The sequence below is a fragment of the Leucopleurus acutus genome (assembly GCF_964270905.1).
Source record: "Leucopleurus acutus genome assembly, chromosome: 3".
Lineage (NCBI taxonomy): Eukaryota > Metazoa > Chordata > Mammalia > Artiodactyla > Delphinidae > Leucopleurus > Leucopleurus acutus.
Window position 1 is genome coordinate 1,632,072 of NC_139145.1, and position 25,263 is coordinate 1,657,334.

The following is a 25,263-nucleotide window of genomic DNA, read 5'->3' on the forward strand; positions in this document are numbered from 1 at the left end:
GAGATGTTCCACCATACAGACGGACCACACTGTGTGCATCCGTCACCTGTTGGTGGTCATCTGGGGTGTTTCCACTTCGGGGCTGTTGTGAATTGTGCTGCTGAGGACATGCGTGTGCGGGTTTTGTGTGGGTACTTGCTGTTGTCTGGCTCCATGTAGGAGTGGAGTTGCTGGGTCAGATCATAACAGCTGCCCTCACTGCTCTCCCTGCCCATTTATCCCTGGCCCAATGCTTGCCTGTTAGCCAGGGCCATCCCTTAGAACCGAGGTCAGACACCTGTGCCTCACCTCATGAGAACCTTCCCGTGGCTGCCCACCAGGCTCACACCCTGAGCGGCCACTTGCCCTTCTGTGCTCGTGGCCTCGGGCCCTTGGCACGTCCTGTGGCGTATGGCCGCATCAGCTGAGAACCTGCATTTTCTCTCCGCAGAGAAGCACCCCCAGCCCCGTGCCGCAGGCCCGAGAGTCCTCGTCCACACTGGAGAAGCAGATGGGTGCTGGCACCCACGGCTCCGGGTGCAACGCTGCTGGGAGCAGAAGCCTCGCCCTGGCCCCCGCAGGTTAGGGCTCCCTCCCGTGCGAGGACCCAGAGGTGCTGGGTGGGCTCAGCATGTCAGCTGCACAGCGTGGCCCGGGGCTCGGGGGCTCCGAGCTGGGCTGTCCCGCTCTGCTCATCTCAGCTGGCTGTGTTCGGCCTGGGCCCATGCCAGTCCTCTGGGCGATGGTGTCCTCATCCAACCGCGTTCCAGCCGGTTCTGCTCCTCCTCAGAGAGCTTCGAGTGAGGCTTCCGGGCGGGGCCCTGCGACCTAGAGGGTGCCTGTCACCACTGCCCAGCCATGGATCCCATCGGGGGCAGCGGGCATGTGTGGTCAGGTTGCTTGCCTGTGTCCACATGGCCTGATCTATGCCTGTTCTTCTGGGGATAAAGAGCACAGTGAGGAGGCTGCTGTTGGGACGGGCGTCCCGCCTCTGGCGCTGCTGCTCTCGCGTGGGGAGGGCGTCACCGCTGGTGGTGCCCGGGGTCCACCGGCTTGTGCGTGAGCTCCAGGGCCCAACCAACCCAGGCCCAGAAGTGGGAAGAGCACACAAGTGACGGCCCAGGGGTCCCCACTTGTCCTCACCCGAACCTGGTTCCGTGGTGCCGTCTCAAGGTGCTGGGCACTGAGCATGCGGAGAGCTGAGCTTCCTTGCGCTCCGCCGGGTTCGGCCAGGTGGGCATCCTTTCCCGGACGAGCTCCCCTGAGAAAGCGTGTCCTTCCTACAGGCTTTGCCTACGCCGGCTCAGTGGCCATCAGTGGGGCCCTGGCAGGCAGCCCGGCACCACTCGTCTCTGGAGCCGAGCCCCCCGCCCTGGACGAGTCCTCCAGCTCCGGAAGCCTCTTTGCCACTGTGGGGTCCCGCAGCTCCACCCCTCAGCACCCCCCCCTGCTGGCGCAGCCCCGCAACTGCGGCTCAGCCTCGCCCGCCCCCCAGCTCTGCGCCAGTCCCCGGCTCGGCGCCCAGGGCCCGCTCCCCGACACCAGCAAAGGAGACCTGCCCTCTGAGGCCGGCTTCTCGGATCCCGAGAGTGAAGCCAAGAGAAGGATCGTCTTCACCATCTCGGCCGGCTCTAGCAGCGCCAAGCAGTCACCTTCCAGCAAGCACAGCCCTCTGTCCTCGGGCGCCCGCGGTGACGGCGGCCAGAGCCACGGGCAGGACAGCCGCAAGAGGGGCAGGAGGAAGCGGGCAGCGGCGGGGACCCCCGGCTTCAGCTCGGGCGTGTCCCCCAAGCGCCGGGCCCTGCCATCCGTCGCCGGCCTCTTCACCCAGTCTTCAGGGTCCCCCCTGAACCTCAACTCCATGGTGAGGCTGGGAGTGGCGTTGGGGGCGGTAGGTCCAGGGCGCTCCAGGGGCCTGCTGACGGGCTTGTGCGTCTGACCCCTCAGGTCAGCAACATCAACCAGCCCTTGGAAATCACGGCCATCTCGTCCCCCGAGAGCTCCCTGAAGAGCTCGCCTGTCCCTTACCAGGACAACGACCAGCCGCCCGTGCTCAAGAAGGAGAAGCCCCTGAGCCAGACGAACGGGGCCCACTATTCCCCGCTGACCTCGGATGAGGAGCAGGGCTCAGAGGACGAGCCCAGCAGTGCCAGGCGAGTGGGGCCGACGGGGCAGGTCCCTGTGGCCAGGACGCGGGGCAGGCAGCTTCCCACCTGCTGCTGGGTGGTGGGCACAGGGTCCCGACCTCACTTGGGGCACTTCCTGGAGCAGACAGGCCCCTTCCTGGATTGTTCACTTTAAATGTGTAAGAAACAGCCCGTGAAGGGCCCAGGGCATCTGAGAGCCTCTCGCCACGTGCGTGTGGGGCAGGGCTGACCCCTGAGTCTGTAGCTCCCGGGGCGGCGGCGCGAGGCGGGGTGTTTCTTGGTGGCAGAGAGAAGGGGAGGGCGGCCGCCACAGCGCAGAGCCAAGAGGCAGGCGTGCAGGCTCCCATCAGTGCCTGGTGTCCACTCAGCTGACGGTGAAGAGTGCTTTCTTCCTGGGTTTTTTTTTCAATAACAGCTTTATTAGGTACAATTCACATACCACACTGCGCGCTTGAAACGTGCGACCCAGTGGTCTTTGACGTATTCGTGGGGTTGTGCAGGCATCACCGCTGTCGGTTTTAGAACATTTTCATCACCACAGAAAGAACCCCTGTACCCTTAAACACTTGACTCCCCAGCCCCTCCCCCAGTCCCTGGCCCCCACAATCTACTTCCTGTCTCTGTGGATCTGACTCCTCTAGGGACCCCGTGAGTGGGATCAGGCAGCGTGTGTCCTGTGTCTGGTTTATTTCACTGAGCATCCTGTCCTCAGGTTCATCCGTGGTGTAGCAGGTGTCAGAACCTCCTTCCTTTCTGTGTGTATATATCACGTTTTGTTTATCCACCGTGTGTCCGTGGACGCTTGGGTTGCTTCGTTTTCAGCTGTTGTGAATCGTGCTGCTATGAACGTCCCTATATACTACATGTGTTTTTACTTGAAAATGTGTTTGCAATTTACCCAGTACTTAGGCGTGGAATTGCTGGATCTCATGTGGCGAGTCTGGGTTTAACGTTTTGAGGAACCACCAGACTTTTCCACGGCAGCTGCCCCATCTCACATTGCTGCCAAGCATGCACAAGGGTGCCAGTTTCTCCACATGCTCACCGGCACTTGTTATTTTCTGGGTTTGTTTTTAGTACGGTAGCTATTTCTGTGAGGGTGTGGTGGTGTCGTCATGGTTTTGACCTCATCTCCCTCGCAGTCGACGACACTCAGCATCATCTGTTCCTCAGACAGATGTCTGTTCAGGTCCCGGCCCCACTCTTGAGTCAGGTTGTCTTGTGCTGCTGCTGTTATGTCGTGAGAGTTCTTTAGACGTCTACGTACCGGATCCCTTGTCAGGTACGGGATCTGCAGCTGTGTTCTCCCGTCCTGTGGGTGGTGTGTTCACTCCATTGCTGGTGTCCTTTGAGGCATAAGAGTGTTCAGTGTTGACAAGATCCCGTGTGTTGTGTATCTGTGTTTTCTTTATTATTATTTTTCTTTAAAATTAATTTATTTTTGGCTGCGTTGGGTCTCTGTTGCTGCGTGAGGGCTTTCTCTAGTTGCGGCGAGCGGGGGCTACTCTTCGTTGAGGTGCACGGGCTTCTCATTGCAGTGGCTTCTCCTGTTGCGGAGCAGGGTCTCTAGGCGCGCGGGCTTCAGTAGTTGTGACATGCAGGCTCACCAGTTGTGGCGCACGGGCTTAGCTGTTCCACGGCCTGTAGGATCTTCCCGGACCAGGCTCGAACCTGTGTCCCCTGCATCAGCAGGCGGATTCTTATCCACTGCGCCACCATGGAAGTCCCTTTCTTTAATTTTATTTAATTCTTAATTTACTTATTTTGGTCGCTCTGGGTCTTAGTTGTGGCATGTTTAGTTGCGGCATGTGGGATCTTTAGTTGCGGCATGCAGACTTTTAGTTGCGGCACGCATGTGGGATCGAGTTCCCCCACCAGGGATCGTGCACTAGGGGCACGGAGTCTTACCCGCTGGACTGCCGGGGACGTCCCTGTGTTTTCTTCAGTTGCCTGTGTTTTCAGTGTCTTGTTGAGTTACCCTTCCACATACGAAAAGTACGTTGTGCAAGTTCTGGATTCTTTGGCGAGTCCTGTGTCTCTGGAGGTCATAGTTCTTCGGGACGGTCCACAAAAATCCTGACACATGAAGCACACACTGCTCTGTACTTCGGTACAGCTATGGGTACAGCTTGCTGGGGAGTTAACGTGCTAGGTGCTGCGCATCTGCCTCTGTGGACGACGCGGTCTCCTAGAGCTTGAGAGCACGTTAAGCATGGAGACAGTTCTGTCTGGGACTCGCGGCTGTCTTTGCGTGTTGGGAAACGGCATCCCTGCTCCTCCGCCGGGGCCTGGCTCTCACCACAGCCGTCATCGTGCCGGCACAGGTGCCACCGCACGGGCATGGGGGCGCCCGGAGGCCCTGACAGCGGGTCATGCATTGCCGGCTTACCGACCCCGCTGGGCAATTCGGTGTAAACGTATAGCGCTCTGGTGTGCCCGTGGATTGCAAACATTTATCATCTCTTTTTTTTTCCTAATAGAATTGAGAGAAAAATTGCAACCATCTCCTTAGAAAGCAAATCTCCTCCGAAAACCTTGGAAAATGGTGAGTTTGGTGCTCCCGATGCCTGAGTCCTTGGTGCTCGGCCTCTGAGGAGCCACACGGGGCTTCCAGAGTGGTCCCTGGGTGGTGTGGGTGCCGCCCGGCCTCCTGGCCCCTTTCCCTGTGGACATGGCGGGCGCTCTGGGTGCTGCCTGGGTAGATGGGGCACATGTGGTGCTCTGTGCTGACACGCCGGCCCTCCCGCACAAGCAGCCCTGCTCCCTGGGTTTCTCCCACGGCCCCACCCTCGCCAGGTCTGCCCCGTCCTCCGCCATGGGGGCTTGTCTTGGGGGTGGGGGTCATTCCGAGCCGGCGGTGGTCTGGTCCCCGCAGCTTCCGCTCTGCCCCACCCAGCCCAGGCCTCATAGCCGCTGCCTCTCCTGGCAGGGGGCGGCCTGGCGGGAAGGAAGGTGCCGGCCAGCGAGCCGGTCAACAGCAGCAAGTGGAAGTCCACCTTCTCGCCCATCTCTGACCTCGGCCTGGCCAAGGCAGCCGACAGCCCGCTGCAGGCCGCCTCCGCTCTGAGCCACAACTCCCTGTTCGCTTTCCGGCCCGGCCTGGAGGAACCTGGCGCGGCTGATGCCAAGCTGGCTGCCCACCCCAGGAAGAGCTTCCCAGGCGCGCTGCCGGGGGCGGGCGGGCTGAGCCCCAGCAGCCATCCCGCCAGCAGCTTCGCCCTGGGCGGGGGCCTGGCGGCCGACCTCAGTTTACACAGCTTCAGCGATGGTGCTTCTCTCTCCCACAAGGCCCCCGAGGCGGCCGGCCTGGGCACCCCCCTGAGCTTTCCCGGCCCGCGGGGCAAGGAGGGCGGCGCCGCAGACCCCGGCCCCTTTGTGAACAAGAGACAGCTGGACGGACTGGCCCCGAAGGGCGAGGGGGGCCCACCTGTGTGCGGGCCCACGGACAAGGCCTCAGCGACGCACGGCAAGGCGGGCAAGGGCCGTGACCGCGAGCCCGACGTCAAGAACGGCCACAACCTCTTCATGGCCGCTGCTGCTGCTGCCGCCGCCGCCGCTGCCACCCCCCCCGGGGGCCTCCTCAGCGGCCCGGGCCTTGCCCCGGCGGCGTCCTCGGCAGGGGGCACGGCCCCGTCCGCCCAGACCCACCGCCCCTTCCTGGGCGCCTTCGCCCCCGGCCCGCAGTTCGCACTGGGCCCCATGTCCCTGCAGGCCAACCTGGGCCCGTCCGTGCTGCAGTCCCTGTTCAGCTCCGTGCCCGCCGCCGGCCTGGTGCACGTCTCAACCGCCGCCACCAGACTGACCAACTCGCATGCCATGGGCAGCTTCTCCTCCGGGGTGGCCGGCGGTGCAGTCGGAGGTAGGCAGCGCCCTCTGGCCGTGCGGGACCCGCTGGGGGATGGGCCGCGGGCCGCATGCTCTCACCGGCGCCCTCTGGGACCGCTGGGTTTAACCACCGCTGTTTGCAGGTTCCCTTCCAGGGCCCCCTGAGGGGGGAGAGGCTGTGCCCGCGTATCCCCTTGGGTCCACTTTGCACCCGTCACCTCGTTCCTTTTCGCGAAACGCAGACGTGACTGTCGTGTGGGCAGAGCGCTCAGGCGTGAGTCGGCCTGTGCCACGCTCTCTGGTCTGACGGCGTCCCTCTCGCTCTCAGGGGAGCTGGCGCCAGACGGAGCTCTCTCCTTCCTCCCCGCGGAGGTCACCTGTCAGGCCTGACGCAGCCCGGGCTCTGGGCAGCCTTGGGGCCGGCGCTGGGGAAGAGCCAAGGGCCGCGGCGCCCGCCAAATGCACCGTGGCGCGTGCGGGGTGGAGAGGAGCGCAGGGAGCCACAGCCGGCCCCTCACCGGGCACGGGCGCCGGGGCTGGGCTGGGGAGGGGAGGGGAGGGGAGCCGTCCTGCAGGTTATCCCAGCGCCTGCGCTCCCGCTGCCTGCGCTTCACCCTCACCTGTGCCGCTCGCACGCGGAGCTGGAGCTGCAGCCGCCGTCGGCTTCCCCTTCTCCGCGCGCCTTCCTTGGCTTGGCTGGTGATGCCCGCCTGTTGAAGCTGGGTTTTTCTCTCCTGTTTGCAGGTGCCTTTAACCACGCGGTGCCTCCCGCCTCCGCTCATCCGTTTGGAGCCAGTTTCGGCAGTGGGGCTGCATGTCGCAGCGCCACGCTGAGCCTAACCCCGCTGCAGGCGGTGGCCAGCACCCCGGCCTCTTCCTTTCAGGCCCCGCCCCCTGCGGAGCCGAGGCCGCCCCCGCCCCCTCCGCACCTGGGCCGGCCCCCTCCGGGGCCGCCCGCCCTCCACGCCCCGCCCCCTCCTAACGCCGCCTTGCCTCCGCCCCCCGCGCTGCTCCCGGCTAACTCTGAGCCCGTGCTCCTGCAGAACCTCGCGTCCCTCCCAGCTAACCAAGCTTTCTTACCTGCCTCCTCTGCTGCCTCTGTGCCGCCTGCTAACGCCTCTCTGTCCATCAAGCTCGCCTCACTTCCGCACAAGGTGTCCCGCCCCTCCTTCACGGTGCACCACCCGCCCCTGCCCGGGCTGGCCCTGGCCCAGGCCGCGCCCGTGATCCCGCAGGCCAGCTCCACGGGGCCGCCCGCCGTGTGGGTTTCCCTTGGCATGCCACCTCCGTATGCCGCGCGCCTTGCGGGGGTTAAGCCGCGATAAAGACCTTGCTTAGCTAGCAGTTCGTATTCTGTAAGGTAAGGCTAGAGCTCGACCAGGCGGCCCATACGAGAACCTGAACTGACCTTCCTTTGCAGAAAGCAGGCGGGCCCGCGGGCCTCCGTGGAGGGGCCCGGGGGCCAAGGTTGCTCTCCTGCGGCCGGGAGGTGCGAAGGCGAAGAGCCAGGGAGGCAAGGGAACCCGGGCGGCGAGAGCAGAGAGAGGGAGGGTGTGGCTGGCCCCGCCCCCTCCGCCGCTGCCGGTGGACCCTCCCCCCAGGTCGCCCAGGGAGGGGGCCCGGAGGAGTCAGTCAGTCAGGGTTGGCGTCCTGGCCGGGTGGAGCCTAGCTCGAGCTTGCCGCCGCCCTAGGCTTGGCGTCTGCAGCAGCCTGGGACCTGGGCAGCCCCGGCGTGGGGTCATGGGGGCAGCTCAGGATCCCAGCTTTGCCTCTGTGTGCGCTCTTGGGCCCGTCAGCCCGTTTCCATAAACGCGCCTTATGAGGGTTTGGGGAGAGCTCAACGCGTTTAAGGCACCTGGTACACGGCAGGCCTTCTGGACGTGGGGGTCGCGTTTGTTGGGCTCCTTAGCTAGAGAGCCTGCCTGCAGGGGCCGATGGGCAGCAGGGTGAGTGTGGCGCCAGCCCCACAGGCAGGAACGCCGGGCCGGTGGCGGGGCTCTGTAGTTGTGGCCGAGGCCCGGCTCCTCCGGCCTCCGAGGCGCACGGCCTGCCTTTCAGACTGTCCGTGTGGGGGTCAGCGGAGACAAGCGTAGGAAGGGCCCGCTTTTGGGAGCTGGAGGGGTCTGCGAGGCCTCCAGGGAGGGTCCTGGGCCCCGGTGCAGCTGGCCTGGCCACTGCTGGTGCCATGTCCACATCCCCTTGGGGCCAGGACTGGAGCGGGGGTCCTGCCTGCCGTCCTTGGCTTTCTGTCGTGTTTTTAAGTGGAAACAGATGGGAGGCCGCTGGAGTCTGACGGCCTCCTGGTCAGGGTGCAGGTCAGTGGACAGCCCTACCCGAGGCCTGGGGATGGGCTGTGCCTCGGTTGTTGGAAAAGCCCAGAAGGTAGGGCGGCTCAGCCTGCAGTGGCCTCGCGCCGTCAGAGGAGCTTGGAGAGGGCAGACGTGCACTGGGAGGTTGGGGACCAGGCCCACAGTGGACGCTGCCTGCCTGCCGTCCTGGCCGCGCCGGCCTCACTCCTGGGGCATGCAGGCTTGTCCTGGAGCGCTGCCCGGCGTGGGGACCGGGGAGGGTCTCCTGGGGAGGAGGGGAGGCCAGGACCCAGCCAGCGCCCCACACGCACTGGAAAGGCCTGGGGACAGGACCTCCTGCCTCTGACAGGGCCCAGAGGCGTGGCTCAGGGTGCTGCCACCACCTCGTCTGCCGTCTGTCGTCCGTCCGTCCGTCCGTAGGTGGCTCTGGCGCCCTGGCCTGGGGGTGCGACGGGCTCGTCTGGGCGCGAGGCTAACACTATGCTGCCTTTCCTCCCGCGCCGTGTCCGCAGGTAACTAGGATTTCTACCTCAACCGCGAGACTATGCAAGGATGGGGCGGGCTGGCGGCGCGGGGCCCCCCGCAGGACGGCGAGGACGGATGGAGGCCAGAGGACAGGCTCTACTGTGAATCAGCGCCGCGCAGAGCTGCGGAGACGGCGCGCTGGGGCCTGGCTCCAGCCTGTACTGTCGATAGTCTTAGATAAAGTATTTATCGTTTTTTAAAAAGTATAAACAATTTTGACTTATTTTATTCCACCGAAGTCGTGAAGGCAACCTATCGAGAGATGTAGATACTATATTATATGAGAGAATATATGTAAAGACATCGCCGAAGGACCGGCCCACCGCGGAGACGCTGGCAGCCGGCCCGGTGCTATCTCGTCGCCAGGCTCGCGCCTCCACGTGCTCTTGGTGCTGACTCTCGAGGTTGACCACGCCAACGCCAGGTCCTAGCGCCTGGCGTGTTCATTCCCGCCGCTCTTCCCATACCAAAGGCGGCGTCTCCGGTGGAGGCCCGCCCCGCCCCGCCATCACTGTGAACGGCCTCGGCTCAGCCCTCGGGATGGCGCCTTTGGCATCGGAACGGCAGTCCTGCGCGGCAAGGCTGCGGTGGCGGAGCCTCGAGGAGGGGACCCGTTCTCAGTGGTGCTTGTGAGGAGGGTCTGGTACCCGACTCTGCTGCCTGCCTGGCTGGCTCACTCGTGTGACAGGTGCATTTACTTTTGTACGTCTCTGCTCGCCCTGGGCTCACACCGCAGCCCCCCCCCCCCCCCGCAGGGTCGGCTCCTGTGGTGGCCGGGGACGCAGGCGGGTTAGTTGTGGGTGCCTGCTTTGTCTACAAGGGAGTCACGCTGACAGGTGACAGTATTTTATAGAGAGATGATGAAAATTTATAAATTTCATAGACGGACTTCATTTATTTTTAGACTGTATGACGAATACACAGTAAACTAAAGAGAAAAGGAGGAAAGGAAAGTGAGGGGAAACCCTCCCGCCTGTTCAAGTGCACAGCGGCACTGGCCCAGGGCCCTCCTGCCCACCCTGCTGGGGTGACACCTGCTCCACCCGAGCGGCCACGGTGGTGCTTGAGAAGGGATGCGCTGGGGATGGCCGGGCAGGAGGGCTGCTCCCTGAGGCTCCGAGGTGGCCGGTAGGGTTCTCAGTCCCTCGAGCACAGCACCTGTGACTGGTCCTGGGTCCCTGGGTGGGGCAATGTTGTCTGTGTGCCTCCCGAGAAGCTCTCGGTCCCCCGAAAGGGCCAACATCGGCCAAAGGTGGGCGCCCCAGTGAGGGCTGAGCGTGGGCAGTCGGAGCCCCATCCTCAGGGGGTGCCACCCAGGCGGCACCCGTCAAGGAGCGCGGGAGGGTGGGCCTCTGTGTGGTGGCCTAACGTGAGCCTTCCCCGGCCTAGCCGACTCCACATACCCTTCAGAGGTGGACGCCACGGGTCCTCTGCCTGCCCTTGAGTGGGGTCGGTGTGGTGGCCGAGGCCCGGCCCCGCTTCCTGACCCCCGGGACGCAGGCCACAAGAGTCAGAGCGGGCCAGTGCGCTGCCTGCAGCCACCTCTACACTGTGTGGGGCAGCAATCAGGCTAGAGACGGAGCCTTCCTCCTGTGACCGCCCGGCCTGCCCCCCTTCCCCCCAGGTCGGTGCTCCCAGTGCACGACGGTGCTGTCCTGACCCCCCGCCCCCGGCCTCTCCAAGAGGCTCCCCTCCCCGTGTCAGGAACACAGGGCTCCCGAGAAAGCTACGGCGCTGCCAGCGGAGCCCCCATCTGAACAAAGGACACTGTACACAAACACTGCGTCACTTCGGGAGGACCACCGCGCCGCGTCTGTCCTCTGCACGCACGCGCAGGCACCAGGGGACGGACGACCCGCGCAGGGCCTGCCCTACAGCGGGGCCCAGCTCGGCCTCTCCACACCCACCCTCCGGTCCCAGCCTGAGCGCCGCTGCTGACGCCAGCCACGGGAGTAGGGTGCCGGCTGGCGTGCGTGGGGAGCGGCCCTGCGGGAGCCCCACCGCTGCTGCCGACGCGGGTGCTCCAGGTCTGACGGCTGCTGTCGCTTTGCTCAGGAAAACCTAACAACTAGGACAGCCTCCAGTCAGGGGATGCGTTCTCTGTTCAGCTATGAATCGTGACCTGTTTAAGACCCACCCCCCCCCCCACTGCCCTTATTTATCCTGCCAGCCGGCCCGTCTACAGTTAGGACTGTTTGTTCTCATCTACACATCCATCCACGCTGGCTCTCGCATCCCTGCCTTGGTTTGTAACGGAGACGGGCTTTGCTTTCTTGTTCTGGTAGCTTATGTTTCAGTTGGGGCGCTGGCTCCACCCCCTCTTCCCAAGGGAACCCCACTGCACTGCGTTTCCACCTCTAGACGCTGTAATAAAATACCTGTTTTCACTTGAACCTGGTCTGGTGGCAGTGTTTCTTCCCGACCGTGACATGGCAAGGTCCTGGAGCGCAAAGAGGGTCCCGGGCCGTGACAGCCATCCCCAGTTGGGGAGGACGGTCGCTCCCAGCAGAAGCCCCACCTGCTCCGGAAGGCAGGCCCTGTGACCACAGCAGACAGTGAGCCCCACCTCAGGGAGGCCCAGCCCCTCCTTCAGGGCCAACACCTGACTAGGTCAGGCCCACCCAGGGTGGGCCTCCTCCTTGACTAACTGAAACCAACTGCTTGGGTACTTTTCACACCACCAACAAAACCCTTCCCGAAGTCCCGCCTGCACTCGGAGGGAGGCCTGTGAGCCCCAGAGGCCCTGTGGGCTGGGCCCCAGCCTCCCTACCTTTCCTGGCTCTGGGTTCTAGGCCTCCTCTCCTCTGTTCCCACTGGGCACTTAAAACCTTGAACCTGGGCAGGGCTTCACTTCTCTCAGGACCCCGCTGTGACTCTGCGGGACCGGCAGCCTGCGGAGGACAGAGGTCCCTCTCTGCATTCACTGCACCGCCGTCCCGTGTGAAAAAGAGGTACCTTTATTTGAACAGAACAAACTGGCCACCCGAAAGGCGCACCTTCCAGCTCTGCCCAGAGGCGTCCGGCCGGGGCCTGCCCCTTCAGCAGGAGAATTCACAGCAGCCCCAGCATGGGCCCACGCCCTTCACAGCATCACCTAATGTTGTACATTCAGCCTGCACGGGGCAGGAGAGTTGCACCAGCCTCAGGCACCTGCCAGGCCTGGATGGACGCACCCAAGGGGCTGGGCACAGCTCCTGGGAGGGGACACCTGTCCCCTGGCAGCAGCATGTGGCACTGAGGTGCCAAACCAGTCCAGTGGGTCCCAGTGCATCCAGAAGGGGCTTGCTGGGTTGTTTCTTCAAAAAGGCAGCCCCTGCGGATCCTGGGGCTTTTAAAATCTGTAAACCAAGACACCTCCCACGACAAATCCAGGCTTGGCCAAGAAACCGGGGACCCAGGTAGGGTTCATCCAGCCCCCAGCAGGAAAGCTGAGGAGCCCCACACCCAGACTCATGCCTTCAGGCCGCTCAGCTGGAACCTGGCCTCCTCTGATATGCCGAACTGCTCCAGGGGATCCTGTGTGGGTGGACGATGGTGGGGGGGTACGGCATGAGCCTAGGCCCAGAAGACCCCCAACTCCCACCCCTGCACCCACGCGCACCTTGCCAGTCATCTTCTGGATCTCATTCCGGTAGAAGATGAGGCTCCTCCGCATGAACTCGTAACTAGGGAGGAGGGTGGTGTGAGTCCACAGGGCCTGCCCCGCCCCTGCCCCAGGCCCCCAAGGCGGCCGCACCCCACCTGGCTCGACGCACCCCACCTGGCTCGACGCAGAGCAGCCATCCACTCCTGACACTGCTCCTCACTGCAACACTCAAAGTGATACTTTCTCTCTGGGTCCTCTAGAAAGCCTGCGGAAGGAGTAGCCCCCATCTGTCCCCGCTCGCTCCCACCTCCCCCCCACCCAGCCCTCAACTTCCTCTTGCCATTGTCCACGACTGTCCCCTTTCCAGCCCCGGCCCGCCTGGGCCCACTGCTTCCCACCAGCTGGGCGTCGGTTGAACTGTGTCCCCCAAAAGATGTATGTTCGAGTTTTAAAAAACATGAGACATTTCCCAGGACTATGAATCTACCCGGATGTGGAATCACTGCAGGTCTAAGTAGTTACAAGCAGTTGAGCTGAAGTCACGCTGCACTAGGGTGAGCCTCTAATCCAACAGGACTGGTGTTCTTAAGAAAATGAAACCTGGACACTACCACACAAGGGAGAAGATTCCATGAAAAGGAAGGCAGAGATGGAGTGAAAACGGTCGCCAGCGACCCCCCAGAAGCCGGGAGAGAGATCATGGGGGCAGATTCTCCTTCAGAAGGAACCAGCCATGCCAACACTCTTGATGTCACACTTCTTGCCCCCCAGAACTGGGAAAAATAAATTTCTGCTGTTTAAGCCCCCTAGTCTGTGGCACTCTTGCAGCCTCCCCAGAAGACTAGTTAGTAGCTCCGTCTTCGCCTGCAGACCCCACCCTCTCAAGACGACCCAGGAGAATCCTCCCAGTCCCCCAGCACAGGGCCCTGATCCCAGGAGAAATGAAACAATTACAGCGAGGCATCCACCCCGAGAGGGCAGCGCTCCCCAACAAGACAAGGGCGGCCTCTGGGGTAGTGCGCTCGGCCTGGGTCCCCACCCAGAGGAGCCAGCGCGAGTGGGGCTGCCCGGGACACTGGACTCAGCCTCTGGGGACTCAGGCGGGGCCGCGCCGGGGTGGAGCGGGGCGGGACGGGGTCAAGTAGCCTCGCCCCAGGCCGCACTCACTGATGGAGAAGGCGCTGGGCTCTTCCTGAGTGACTCTGCAGTGCTCCAGCAGCAGGGCTCCGACGGGCTAGGGGCAGACAGGGGCATGGGGGCGGGCACCGGGAACCTGCCCCCGCCCCGCCCCCGACTCCACACCCCGCCCTCCAACTGCGGCCGCCCCCCCCCAACTCCGGACCCCGACCCCGACCCCGACCCCGACCCCAACCCCGCCCCCGCCCTCCCCTCCGCCTTACCTCCGCCTCGTCCGTCCGGAAGTAGAAGAGGAAGTTGACCACCAGCTTCACCAGCCGCCGTTTCACCACTGCGGGAATAAGGCGGGCTCGCGCGGGTTCCGCGGCTGCCCACCCCCGCCCCCCGGCCGCCCTGCCACCCGGCCGCTCTGGCGCCTCGGGCCGCTCACCGCTGCCCTTCTTGGGGCCCCGCATGCCCAGCTCAGCTGCCATCTCGGCCGGCTGCCGGGACAGCGCCTGCAGCTCCTTCTCGTTATAGCGCATGGCGCCGCTGGGACCCAGAACGCGGAGCGCTGGGCCGCGCCCTCCGGGCCGCCGTCCTCACTCGCGCCGCTGCCGGCGCCAAAAGAGTCCCACGGCGTCGTCCCGGAAGCGCGGCCGGAGCTACCACGCCTGTGCGCTCCCGGGCCGCTCAGCCTGTCCTACACCGGCGAGTGGCAGAAGCGTCCCGGGGGCCGCCGGGGCCGAGTAGAGTCCTCGTGGGGCGCACAGAGCAGTAGGCAAGATGGACGGTTGTCACGTAACCAAGCAACAAGGTGGACCCGGGGTGGAAACGATAAAGCACCCCCACGACCTATAGCGCCCAGTACTCAAGGGAACAGGCGGACGGGAGTGGGAGACGAGAAGCAACTCGCTACCCCGCGAGAACTGGCTCCGCGCGAGTTTGGCCGACGATAAGGACAGTGAGAGCCGGTGCGCACGCGCGCTTCGGCTTCCGGCCTGCACTCCTGCTGCCCGCAGTCCTCCAGCCTCCGAAGCGTCTAGCCCGCGCCGCTGGGCGGGCCGGGCATGCGCACACGGAAGAACCCCGCCCCGCTTGCCCTCGGAAGTGCTTCCTTAGCCCGCGGCGCGCATGTGCAGAACGAAGTCGGCGCGGCGGCAGAGGTGGTGGCCGAACAGGCGACGGCGGTGCGGCCGCGGGTGAGAGTTAAGAGCCGCGCGGGGCTAGGGCGGCGACCGCGAGGGGCTCCCTGGAGGGGAGTAGGCGAGGGGCGCCTCGGCAGGGGCGCGGGGTGGGGGCGGGCGCCGGCTCCCCGCCCGCGCCCGGCGCTGGGCAGGCCCGACCCCCACACCCTCGCCCGCTAGGAGCTCCGGCTGCAAAGGCCCATTGGATCGGGTCGGGTCGGGTCGGGTGGCGGCTCCCGTGGTCCGGGGCGCCTTCCCTGCGCCCGAGGACTCGTCCGTTGGCTTGCTGGCTCTGTGGTCCGGGACTCACCTGGATAGGGGTGACGGCGGCCCCAGTTCCAGGCCCACCGAGTGGAAAGGAAGGTCCGGAGGCGGAGCGCCCGGCACCGCGCCCGAGGCCACCAGAGCCCGTTAGCTGGGCCCGTTTCGCAAGCGAAGCCCCGAGGTTAAGTGACTTCCCCGCCTGTCAGTCTAGGTTTCTTATACCATTCTTCCTCCTGCCCCCCAAAGCTCATTAACTTCTTCACCTTTCCTATTCGCTTGATTTTCTTTGCTTGTTGTTAAACCTTTGTACTCAAAGCGTTTTCACCTCACACGCCTAGCGGTTGTATTTTCCCACAGGTTGAAACAAATGGATGTCTTTTTTCCTTTCCCCCGTGGAAACTTCCCTCTCAAAGCTGTCATTCTCCTGCTCCGGTCGGGACTGGAGCCCCACCTTGCAGCTGAGTAGCTGTCCTAGAACCTGTTGTCTGGGCTCCCCTGGGCTGCCTTGTTTTCAGTGTGACCATCTACTCCCCTTCCTTTCTTCCATCAGAGCTCATCAGGTAGCTTCTGAAGAAGTCGACTCATTTTTTTTTTTTTTTTTTTTGCGATACGCGGGCCTCTCGCTGTTGTGGCCTCTCCCGTTGCGGAGCGGACGCGCAGGCTCAGCGGCCATGGCTCACGGGCCCAGCCGCTCCGCGGCATGTGGGATCTTCCCGGACCGGGGCACGAACCCGCGTCCCCTGCATCGGCAGACGGACTCTCAACCACTGCGCCACCAGGGAAGCCCTCGACTCATTTTTTTATATTGAGCTCTCGGTTAGCTGAAAACGGCTTTATTTACCCTCACAGGCAGAAGGGTGGGTGTAAAGTTCCAGATCAAAAGCCCCCGGTGGGAACTGTGAAAGCATTGCCCGTCTTAGGAGTTCCCTGCTGTCCTGAAGGGACTCGTCCCGTTCTGGTTTCCGACTTCTTGTTTCTGATTTTCTTTCTGTCTAGTAGAAACTTTAGGTTTTCATTAGTGCTGTGAAATTTAATGGTTTCTTCGTTTGAGAGTGTTTTTTTTTTGGTCTTGTCTGAAAATTAGGTTCTTTCAGTTCTGGGGTATTTTCTTTTATTTCATACGTTATTCCTTTGATGATATGCTCCACGTTTGTTCTTTTTAATTGTTATTTTATGTGGGTCTATAGTTGATTTACGACATCGTGTTAGTTTCAGGCGTACAGTAAAGTGATTTATACACATACATGTGTCCGCTCTTTTTCAGGTTCTTTACACATATAGGTCATTGCAGAGCATTGAGCACAGTTCCCTGTGTTATGCAGGAGGTCCGTATTGATTATCTTTTTTTTGAATAAAGTTATTTATTTTATTTATTTTTGGATTCGTCAGGTCTTTGTTGCTGCGCACGGGCTTTCTCTAGTTGCGGCGAGCAGGGGCTACTCTTCGTTGCAGTGCGCGGGCTTCTTGTCGTGGCAGCTTCTGTTGTTGCGGAGCACGGGCTCTAGGTGCGCAGGCTTCAGTAGTTGTGGCGTACGGGCTTAGCTGCTCCGCAGCATGTGGGATATTCCTGGTCCAGGGCTCGAACCTGTGTCCCCTGCATTGGCAGGCGGATTCTTAACCACTGCGCCACCAGGGAAGACCTGGTTATCTATTTTAAATATAGTAGTGTGTCCACGTTTCGTTCTGTTTTCAGTTCGTGATTTCTAGATTCTTGCTTTGCCTGTTATTATTTTGCTATTATTGTTGTTCATTTTCCTGTTCTCCATTATGAAAGCCTTCTTTAACTCTTACATTCAAGCGCTCGTATTCATTGTTTTGTCAGGTTCATCACGTATTTATTTTTAAAGGTTTATTTTTTTTTTTCAACTTTATTTGTTTATTTATTTAGGCTGCACCGGGTCTTAGTTGTGGCATGCGGACTCTTAGTTGCAGCATGTGGGATCTAGTTCCCCGACCAGGGATGGAACCCAGGCCCCCTGCATTGGGAGCGTGGAGTCTTACCCACTGGACCACCAGGGAAGTCTCAGGGTTCGTCTGGTTTTAATTCACCATGCTCACCTTTGGCATCTATTCTAGTTTCACGATGTGGTAATGTCTCCTGTCATCCGGGAGGACGTTAACATCTTCTATTGATGTTTCCACCAGGTTTCTTTTTTCTCTGATACATACGTTTCTTTGCGTCTGTTTATGTTAAGTTACCAGTCTGCATGGAGAGTAGTGCTTCTCATCTAGCGAGCTCAGTGGGCCTGGCAGAGTGCTGGGGTTTGGGGAGTGTGGGGGGCCCCCAACCGTCAGTGTCTGAGAATACTGTCTCTGGTGCTCTCTTCCCAGAAAAGACTCCTGATCTCCCCTGGGCTGGGAGCACCAGCTGGGTCTCCTGCCTGCTGGACACAGACCAGGGGAAGGGGTGTTGCCTGCTGCTTAATGTGTGGGTTTTTTGGGGTTTTTTTTGTTTTTTTTTTTTTTTTGGCTGCATCAGGTCTTTGTTGCTGCGCGGGCTTTCTTTAGTTGCGGCGAGCGGGGGCTACTCTTCGTTGTGGCGCGTGGGCTTCTCATTGCGGTGGCTTCTCCTGTTGTGGAGCAGGGGCTCTGGGTACGCGGGCTTCAGTAGTTGTGGCTCGCGGGCTCTAGAACGCAGGCTCAGTAGTTGTGGTGCACGGGCTTAGTTGCTCCGCGGCATGTGGGAACTTCCCAGACCAGGGCTCGAACCCATGTCCCCTGCATTGGCCGGCGGATTCTTAACCACTGCGCCACCGGGGAAGCCCTAGCAGATGGGTTTTGATGGACCTGCCCCCTTTTCTCTCTGGCCTCATCTCAGTCTCTGATAGCTACTGGCACTCACTGTAACGTGGTGAGTGATTAAGTACTTGCTTGCGTTTGGGTTTCCTGAGCCAGTCGGATCCTCTCCACAGGTGCTCTCACGACACCTGTGGTGCGTACTCCCGGCTAGGACAAGAGCTTGTTCTGGCTGCTTGAGGAGAAACTGGGCTCCCCCCAAACTGACTGGAACTCTTGGCTCTGGTAGTGTTTTGCCTTTACCAGTTGGCGGCTCTGGGTGGACTTGGCGTGAAATAAAAAGTCTAGTCCTGGGATTCTGCAGCCTCACCACGTGTGAGGTTTTTGTAAACTCATCAGGTCACACTGCCAGTCAGTGGCACAGCTGGCTGGTGCCTGGACTGTTAGTTTCCTGTGGTCGGTGCAGCAAACCACCACCGACTTAGTGGCTTAAATGACCTAAGTTCATGATGCAGCTCTGGAGGTCAGTTGTTCATTGTGAGCCTCACTGAGCTTTATTTCTTCTGGAGCCTCCAGGGGAGCATCGGTTCCACCTTTTCCAGCTTCTAGAGGCGCTGCATCCCTGGCTCGCGGCCCGTCCTCCATCCTCACAGCCGACAGCGCAGCATCTCCCGTCTCTCTCTGCCTCTGACCCCCCTGCCTCCCTCCTATAAGGACCCTGTGATGACACTAGGCCCCTTGGGGAATCCAGGGTCCTCCCCTTCTCAGGGGCCGTAACTTAACCCCACCTGCAAAGTCTCCTCTGCCCCGTGAGGTGACACGTCCGGGAACCCTTGAGATTGAGATGGGGCCATCTTTGGCAGGGGTCATAGTCACTCCTGGGCCCCATCCCTGTGAATTTACCCCAACAGAGACAAGATGCCAGGGGCCTGGGGCCAACATTGACCAGTGGGAAAGGGAGTGTAAGATGAGAGAGGTTCCTGGAGGTTGGGTCTGAGCTGAGCCTGAAGGAGGGTGGGAAACAGTGGCTGGGCTGGAAGAGACATCAAGGGCTCCGGAGAGCCTTCCTCAGCCGTGAACGAGCCGTGAACATCTTGTGCGTTAGGCAGTGGCGGGGGGATAGGTTGGTAGATGTGTTCCTTGTTTCCAGCAAATGTACAGCTGAACCAGAGAAGCAGAATTTAGGCTGAGAGAAATAAGTGTAAGACAATCAGAAAGGGAATTCAGAGGAGGGAGTGAACAGCATGGGCTTGGGTGGTCTGGGGAGGCTTCTTGGAGGAGGTGAGACTAATTAGTGAGACCTTGGTCTCATTTTGCCCTTTGCCATTTCGGGTCCTTGGGCCTTTGCACTCCTCAGGCTGGGGGGACTTCCTCAGTCCACCCACCAGGTCACCTGGAGATGCCCTGTTTCTTCTTCTTCCTCATTTCCATGTGCCTGGCCCATAGTGGACCCTCGGCCACTGGAAGAGACTTGGTAAAGCCTGGGCATGAGGCTGAGAGCTGCGAGAGCTGCGAGAGCTCTGGGGGATGAGGCTGAACCAGGAGGGCGAGGCCTCCTGCGCAGCCTCACAGCCGCCCCTTGGCCTCCACAGGTTTCCTCTCTGGTCTGGTAGAGCCCCAAGGTCCTCACCATGGACTTCCAACATCGCCCCGGAGGCAAGACCGGGAGTGGGGGTGTGGCCTCCTCCTCTGAGAGCAACCGGGACCGTAGGGAGCGCCTCCGGCAGCTGGCCCTGGAAACCATCGACATCAACAAGGTACACGTGCCCTCCCACCGCCTGTGCCCACCCTGCACCAGGGAGCTTCACCTGGAGTGGCAGCTCTCAGTGTCCACCAGAGGCTGGCTGCTGTTCGTAGCCCCACGTTTGAAGGGTCTGTTAGCACAGGAAACTATACTTAGCCAGAGGTGTGGGGAGTCGCCAGTGGTGGGGGCCCTGATGGCACCACGGGCAGCGAAAGACAGCAGCTTATCCGTACAGAGCTGTAGGGAGACAGGCCTCCGCCTCGGCCCTGGGGATACGTATGTGGGTCCCCCTGGGCGCTGTGGGGTGTGCAGCAGCATCCCTGCCCTGCCCCCGCGCCAGATGCCAGGAGCTCCCCAGTCACAGTGGCCACAGATGTCCCCATATGTCGCTCAGTGTCCCTTGGGGGGCGGAATCACCTCCGGTGAGACCCCAGGGATAGGGATTCCACTGACCCCAGGAGGCTGGGTTCCATGACCACCTGACCTCTGTGGTCCTGGGATGCTGTACACATTTCAGTCCACACCTGAGTGGGAGGGAGAGGAGGTGATACAGATGATGGGGGCCCCCCTGGTTTACACCAGCTGAGCATCGGGGATTTATCCTGGTGTCCAGCGTGAGCAGGGAGCAGACTCAAGGTTTTCGCGAATAACTGACTAAGGGTTTCTCAGCTTGGAGGTGCGGCCCGGTCATTCCCTGGGGCATGGGGGCCGTCACGGGCGCTGTTGGGTGTGGAGCAGCACCCTCACCTCCACACTTGATGCCAGGAGCCCCCAACTCGTGACAACGACTGACGTCCCCAGACATTGCCCAGTGGACCCTGGAGGCAGAGTTGCCCTCGATGTGCCCCTTGGTGTTCAGTGTATAGGTCCTCTTAGACTTTGAAACGCTCTGAGGTGTGTCGAGCCCGCACCGTGCGCGGGACGCTCCCAAAGCCCCTCAGAGGCCTGGCCTGGGAGGTCAGTTCTGTTACTCTTCCCATTTTCCAGATGAGGAAACAGTTGAGGGTGGGATTGTCATCGCCAATGACGACACGCTCTCTGGGCGGTGGAGTTGGGACCTGAACCCCTGCCGTCTGCTCTGCGCCTCTTGAGTGGTCACCAGTTGGCCCTGGAGCCCCTGCCCCACTCACGGGATGTGCAGAGACGGGGTCTCCTAGGGCCTCGGGTTGGCCCGCTTGCTTCTCTGCCCGTGTCAGGCTGTGCTGCGGCACGAGGAGTGCTGGCCTGGTCGGCGCCATGGAGATGCATGAGCAGCGGTGCTGTTTCGGCTCTGCCTCCTGGACCCCAGGCTGCCGAGGACGTGGGGCCGGGGCTCCCGGAGGACCCTTCCCCGAGCTTGCTGCAGGGGCGTGTGGTCAGCCCCAGCCCCACCCAGTGGGCTCTGCGGTGCTGCCTGGGGGGCTCCTGCTTGTCCTCTGCGCCCCCTCCCCCGCCGCGAGCGTTTGCCCTGAAGAGAGTGGTGTTCTCTCAGCGCCCGTGCGGGGTCCCCAGGGCCCCTCCCACCGCATAACAAGCGTGCTTCCTCCGCAGGACCCCTACTTCATGAAGAACCATCTGGGCTCCTACGAGTGCAAGCTGTGCCTGACGCTGCACAACAACGAGGTGTGGCCCCGCCCCTGCCCCACCCCCCACCCCGCCCCACCTGTGCTGCTGTGGACTTGGCGAGTCCTTCAGTACCGGTGGCACCGTTGCCACAGATGTGTATCTGGGAACATGGGGACACCCTGGGACGTTCCACGTCAGGGTCGGGGTCGTGAAGTCTAGCCGGTGTGGCTCTAGTTTGCGCCTTTGAAGCAGGCGAGAGTCTGATGCTCCCTCACGCTGGGCCCCTCTCCTGGCACGAGTAGGTCCCTTTGTCCCTTTTCTCGTGTGGAGGACGTGCTTTGTTTCTGGTGGTTGCCAGCCCCGGACGGCAGCACTGAATTGAACAGCCCGATATGGGAGGGTCTCCCCGCGGCACTGGGGCTGCTCATCCTCTGGGGAGGACCGTCCTGGGCATGCTGTCCCCGGGGGTCAGAAACCACCCCCACCACCGGCCCCCGTTGAGAACCACTGATTCGCGTGTCTCATCCCTGGGGCATCGTGGAGATGGAATCACGGGACATGATCACTCCCGGGTTTCCCCACCACTTCCAAGCAGTGTCCACAGCCCACACTGCACCCCAGCAGCTGCAAGCCTGCCCGCATCGCACCCTCCGGAGGCCCGCCTCACCCCCAGCTTTTGGGGGTCTCGTTCCCCTGTGTGCAGACCCACCAGCGCTCGTCTGCTCAGCAGCGATCGGGTGCCTACCGGCACCTCCCCGCTCGCTTTGTCCTGAGCTGTGCGTCTCTCTCCCGTTCTAGGGGAGTTACCTCGCGCACACCCAAGGGAAAAAGCATCAGACCAACTTGTGAGTACCTCGCGCCCCTTCCCATGCCCGGCGCTCACCCCCACCAGAGCTGTCACCTCACTTGACCCCCGTCCCCCCGACCTCGAAGCTCCAAGGTTGGCTGGGGCAGGGCGGGGGGTGGCACTCCTGGCACCTGGGCCTATGGCCTTGGCGGCCTGTATGGAGGGGCCTCAGCCCCATGTCCGTGCCACCTGCAGGGCCCGGCGAGCAGCCAAGGAGGCCAAGGAGGCCCCCGCCCAGCCGGCGCCAGAGAAGGTCAAGGTGGAGGTGAAGAAGTTCGTGAAGATCGGCCGCCCGGGCTACAAAGGTAAGGATGCTCTGTGGCCTTGGCGGGCAGCCCCACACCCATCCACACCCACGCCCACACCCGCACCCACACCATCCGCCTCTGGGGAGTGGCTTCCTGTCAGAGGGCTTTCTTCCCTGGGGGCTGGGACCGCCTTCCCACCGTGAACTTTCACACACATGCTGGAGGAGGAGCAGTGTCGTTATTCTTTACGCTCCTAGCAAAGGTGGGTGAGCTTGTGGGACGGGAGCGTGAGCCCTGGTGTGGCTCTCTCCTCTGACCACGGAACTGGGTGCTGGCTCTTCTTCACCTGAGGAGAAAGGAAGGGGAGGGGGAGGGTCTGTGCGTGCAGCAGCGCCTGTGTCACCTGGTTCGGAAAGCCAGTCAGGCGGCCTAGCTGGAGCACAGGGGATACAGGAGACCGTGTGCCGGGGGGGGGCGGGGTGGGGACGGCAGGCCACCTGGTAGGCGTCCTGCTAAGGTGGGGACATCCTGCGTGTGGGTGGCGTTTCGGGGCGTGGCGTGCAAAGGCCCTGGGGTGGGCCTGCTTGGTGAGCCAGGACAGGGATGGCACTGTTTCCCTGGGGAGGCCACCACAGGCTTTCTGGCCAGTCCAGGCCATCTGGCGTCTTCCTGGGTGTAGCGGGGAGACACTGAGCACCCGTGTGGAAAGCAGCCCAAAGCCACAGAGCTCTGGCAGTGGGCACCCTCTCCCAGAAGTGGGGGCACAGTCTTGACCCTCACACTCGATGCTCCCCAGGTGGGGGGGCGGGCAGTGGGGAGGTCTCCCTCCCACCCCCACCCCCACCCGTGTGATCTGGGGCAGATGGCACGCGGGGTGCAGCCCTCCCAGCCCTGGGTGGTGCCCGTCCAGCTGCGGATGGCTCTTGTGCTTCCCCAGCCAGGTGACCACCCCCAGGCCTGCTCTCCCGTTTGTGGGTGGTGTTAGGCCAGCCCCAGGGCCCCTTAGCTGGTCCTGACACCTCCTGTGTTGCAGTGACCAAGCAGAGGGACACGGAGATGGGTCAGCAGAGCCTCCTCTTCCAGGTGAGCAAAGGCTGGGGACCCAGTTCTGAGGGAAGGGGCTCCCTGAGAGGCGGTGCTGCCACCTGGCCGTGTCCCCACAGATCGACTACCCCGAGATTGCCGAGGGCATCATGCCCCGCCACCGCTTCATGTCCGCCTACGAGCAGAGGATCGAGCCTCCGGACCGGCGCTGGCAGTACCTGCTCATGGCCGCCGAGCCCTACGAGACCATTGCCTTCAAGGTAGCGCACTGGACCCCCGAGAGGTGGGGAGCCGGCCGAGGAGTTTGCTCCATCCGGGCAGCTGGCCTCCAGCCCACTCCAGGATGCCCCTTCCTGCCAGGGCCAGGGGTATCCCTCTGGGCCCTTGCCTCTTGAGAGGGTGGCAAAGGACAAGGCAGCACGAGGGCCAGGGCATCGAGGTGGGTGTCCGCCCAGAAGCAGAGACCCCTGACATGGCCCCAGCAGTAAGGTGTCCCTGCTGCTGGCTGTTCGTGGATTCCATGACCGGATCTGGTCCCCAGATGGACGTTAATGGCATAGCATAGATCATGGCTTTCTCGGGCTTGCAGGTTTGCTGAGCGGTGGAGCAAGGACATCAGTCGACTCTGTTACCCCTAAGCTAGACCCTGTCCCCTCACAGAAGGGCCTCCTCAGCCAGGCCATCTCGTGGTCCTGAAGGCCCGTCTCTGCCCCCTGCTCCACCCCACGCAGGTGCCAAGCAGGGAGATTGACAAGGCTGAAGGCAAGTTTTGGACTCACTGGAACCGGGAAACTAAGCAGGTGAGTCACTGCAGGTCCAGGTAGTTGCCGAACCTTCTCCCAGCCCAAGGCCCAGGGGCCACGCTCAGCCTCTCCTTTCTGTCTAGTTTTTCCTCCAGTTCCACTTTAAGATGGAGAAGCCACCGGCCCCGCCGAGCCTCCCTGCAGGGCCTCCTGGGGTGAAGCGGCCCCCACCCCCGCTGATGAATGGTTTGCCCCCTCGGCCACCACTGCCTGAGTCATTGCCCCCGCCCCCGCCAGGAGGCCTGCCCCTGCCCCCCATGCCGCCCAGTGGGCCTGCGTCCTCGGGGCCTCCGGGCCCTCCTCAGCTGCCCCCACCGGCTCCCGGTGTCCACCCCCCAGCACCAGTGGTCCACCCCCCAGCATCTGGAGTGCACCCCCCAGCTCCTGGGGTCCACCCACCGGCACCAGTGGTCCACCCACCAGCATCTGGGGTCCACCCCCCTGCTCCGGGGGTCCATCCCCCAGCCCCAGGGGTCCACCCTCCAGCACCAGGGGTCCACCCTCCAGCCCCCGGGGTCCATCCTCCCCCATCTGCTGGGGTTCACCCCCAGGCCCCAGGGGTGCACCCACCAGCTCCTGCAGTTCACCCCCAGGCCCCGGGGGTCCATCCTCCAGCTCCCGGGGTCCACCCCCCAGCCCCAGGGATCCACCCCCAGCCTCCTGGGGTCCACCCCCCACCTCCTGGGGTCCACCCATCAGCTCCTGGGGTCCATCCTCCAGCTCCTGGGGTCCATCCCCAGCCTCCTGGAGTTCACCCCTCAAATCCCGGGGTGCATCCCCCAACTCCCATGCCTCCGATGCTGAGGCCCCCGCTGCCCTCCGAAGGCCCTGGGAACATTCCTCCCCCTCCCCCCACCAACTGAAAAGCCACCCCTGTCCCAGCAAGTCTGGCCTTGTTTTCCTGTGTTCCCCCCCCCAGAGTGAAGTTGAGTTTTTTGTACAGGGCTGGGCCGTGTTCCCAGAGCCCATTAAAGAGTCTCTGCTAACCTTGGAGCGCACTGCTGTGTGGGCCGGCCGGCGGGTGGGTGCGCGGGAAGCACCCACTCGCTGTGGGTGAACACGTACGGCTGCCCTCTGCCACCTATGGGGGTGGCTCAGGGTCGGGGCCCCACCAGGACCCCAGGGGGTGGCCGCTGGCAATGCTGTGCCTTGGAGGCTGCTGGGTGAGGACAGACCCTGCTGGCCAGCAGTGGGTCTGGGGTCGCCCTCTGGGAGGAGAGCAGAGCAAAGGCTGCTCGCTCTCCTTGGGGGTCTCTGTGGGCCCCGAAGGCGTGGTGAGCGAGCGTGCAGTGGGTGTGGGGGTTCGCCCCCCCACCTACCCAGTGGTCCTGTGGGGCAGGGGCTCTGCACCTCTGCCC

The 25,263-nt window shown here is 62.5% G+C and overlaps 3 protein-coding genes across 3 annotated transcripts in view; 2 read left to right on the forward strand and 1 right to left on the reverse strand.

Annotated features, from left to right (window-relative positions):
* DOT1L (DOT1 like histone lysine methyltransferase) overlaps positions 1-7,276 on the forward strand; it is a gene marked incomplete at its 3' end in the record, with an annotated part of 53,074 nt that extends 45,798 nt beyond the window's left edge. Inside the window, exons 23-28 of the mRNA XM_082835773.1 lie at positions 431-560; positions 1,266-1,843; positions 1,927-2,132; positions 4,607-4,671; positions 5,056-5,985; positions 6,696-7,276. Of these exons, the coding sequence (XP_082691899.1) occupies positions 431-560; positions 1,266-1,843; positions 1,927-2,132; positions 4,607-4,671; positions 5,056-5,985; positions 6,696-7,276 (2,490 nt within the window). The remainder of the gene's footprint in view (positions 1-430; positions 561-1,265; positions 1,844-1,926; positions 2,133-4,606; positions 4,672-5,055; positions 5,986-6,695) is intronic.
* A 4,075-nt stretch (positions 7,277-11,351) lies between these two features.
* PLEKHJ1 (pleckstrin homology domain containing J1) lies at positions 11,352-14,570 on the reverse strand. Its single transcript, XM_082835567.1, has 6 exons — positions 13,939-14,570; positions 13,772-13,839; positions 13,539-13,605; positions 12,546-12,636; positions 12,387-12,450; positions 11,352-12,301 (listed from the first exon to the last, which is right to left on the reverse strand). The coding sequence occupies exons 1-6, from the start codon at positions 14,030-14,032 to the stop codon at positions 12,236-12,238; spliced, it is 450 nt and encodes a 149-aa protein (XP_082691693.1). The 5' UTR covers positions 14,033-14,570; the 3' UTR covers positions 11,352-12,235.
* Positions 14,571-14,624: 54 nt separating this feature from the next.
* On the forward strand, positions 14,625-24,809 carry SF3A2 (splicing factor 3a subunit 2). Its single transcript, XM_082834848.1, has 9 exons — positions 14,625-14,689; positions 19,267-19,431; positions 20,949-21,020; positions 21,762-21,808; positions 22,006-22,115; positions 23,092-23,141; positions 23,222-23,362; positions 23,834-23,902; positions 23,989-24,809. Exons 2-9 carry the CDS (start codon positions 19,306-19,308, stop codon positions 24,766-24,768), a joined length of 1,395 nt encoding a protein of 464 aa, XP_082690974.1. The 5' UTR covers positions 14,625-14,689; positions 19,267-19,305; the 3' UTR covers positions 24,769-24,809.
* Positions 24,810-25,263: the final 454 nt, after the last annotated feature.

Bases quoted from the DNA above. Each gene is read 5' to 3' on its own strand.
- PLEKHJ1 (XM_082835567.1), bottom strand. From the start codon at position 14,032: ATGCGCTATAACGAGAAGGAGCTGCAGGCGCTGTCCCGGCAGCCGGCC. The intron at 13,840-13,938 runs GTGAGCGGCCCG...TTATTCCCGCAG, and splicing joins GGGCCCCAAGAAGGGCAGCG to TGGTGAAACGGCGGCTGGTG. The intron at 12,451-12,545 runs GTGGGGTGCGTC...CCTCCTCCCTAG, and splicing joins GCTGCTCTGCGTCGAGCCAG to TTACGAGTTCATGCGGAGGA.
- SF3A2 (XM_082834848.1), top strand. From the start codon at position 19,306: ATGGACTTCCAACATCGCCCCGGAGGCAAGACCGGGAGTGGGGGTGTG. The intron at 23,142-23,221 runs GTGAGCAAAGGC...GTGTCCCCACAG, and splicing joins AGCAGAGCCTCCTCTTCCAG to ATCGACTACCCCGAGATTGC. The intron at 23,363-23,833 runs GTAGCGCACTGG...CACCCCACGCAG, and splicing joins ACGAGACCATTGCCTTCAAG to GTGCCAAGCAGGGAGATTGA.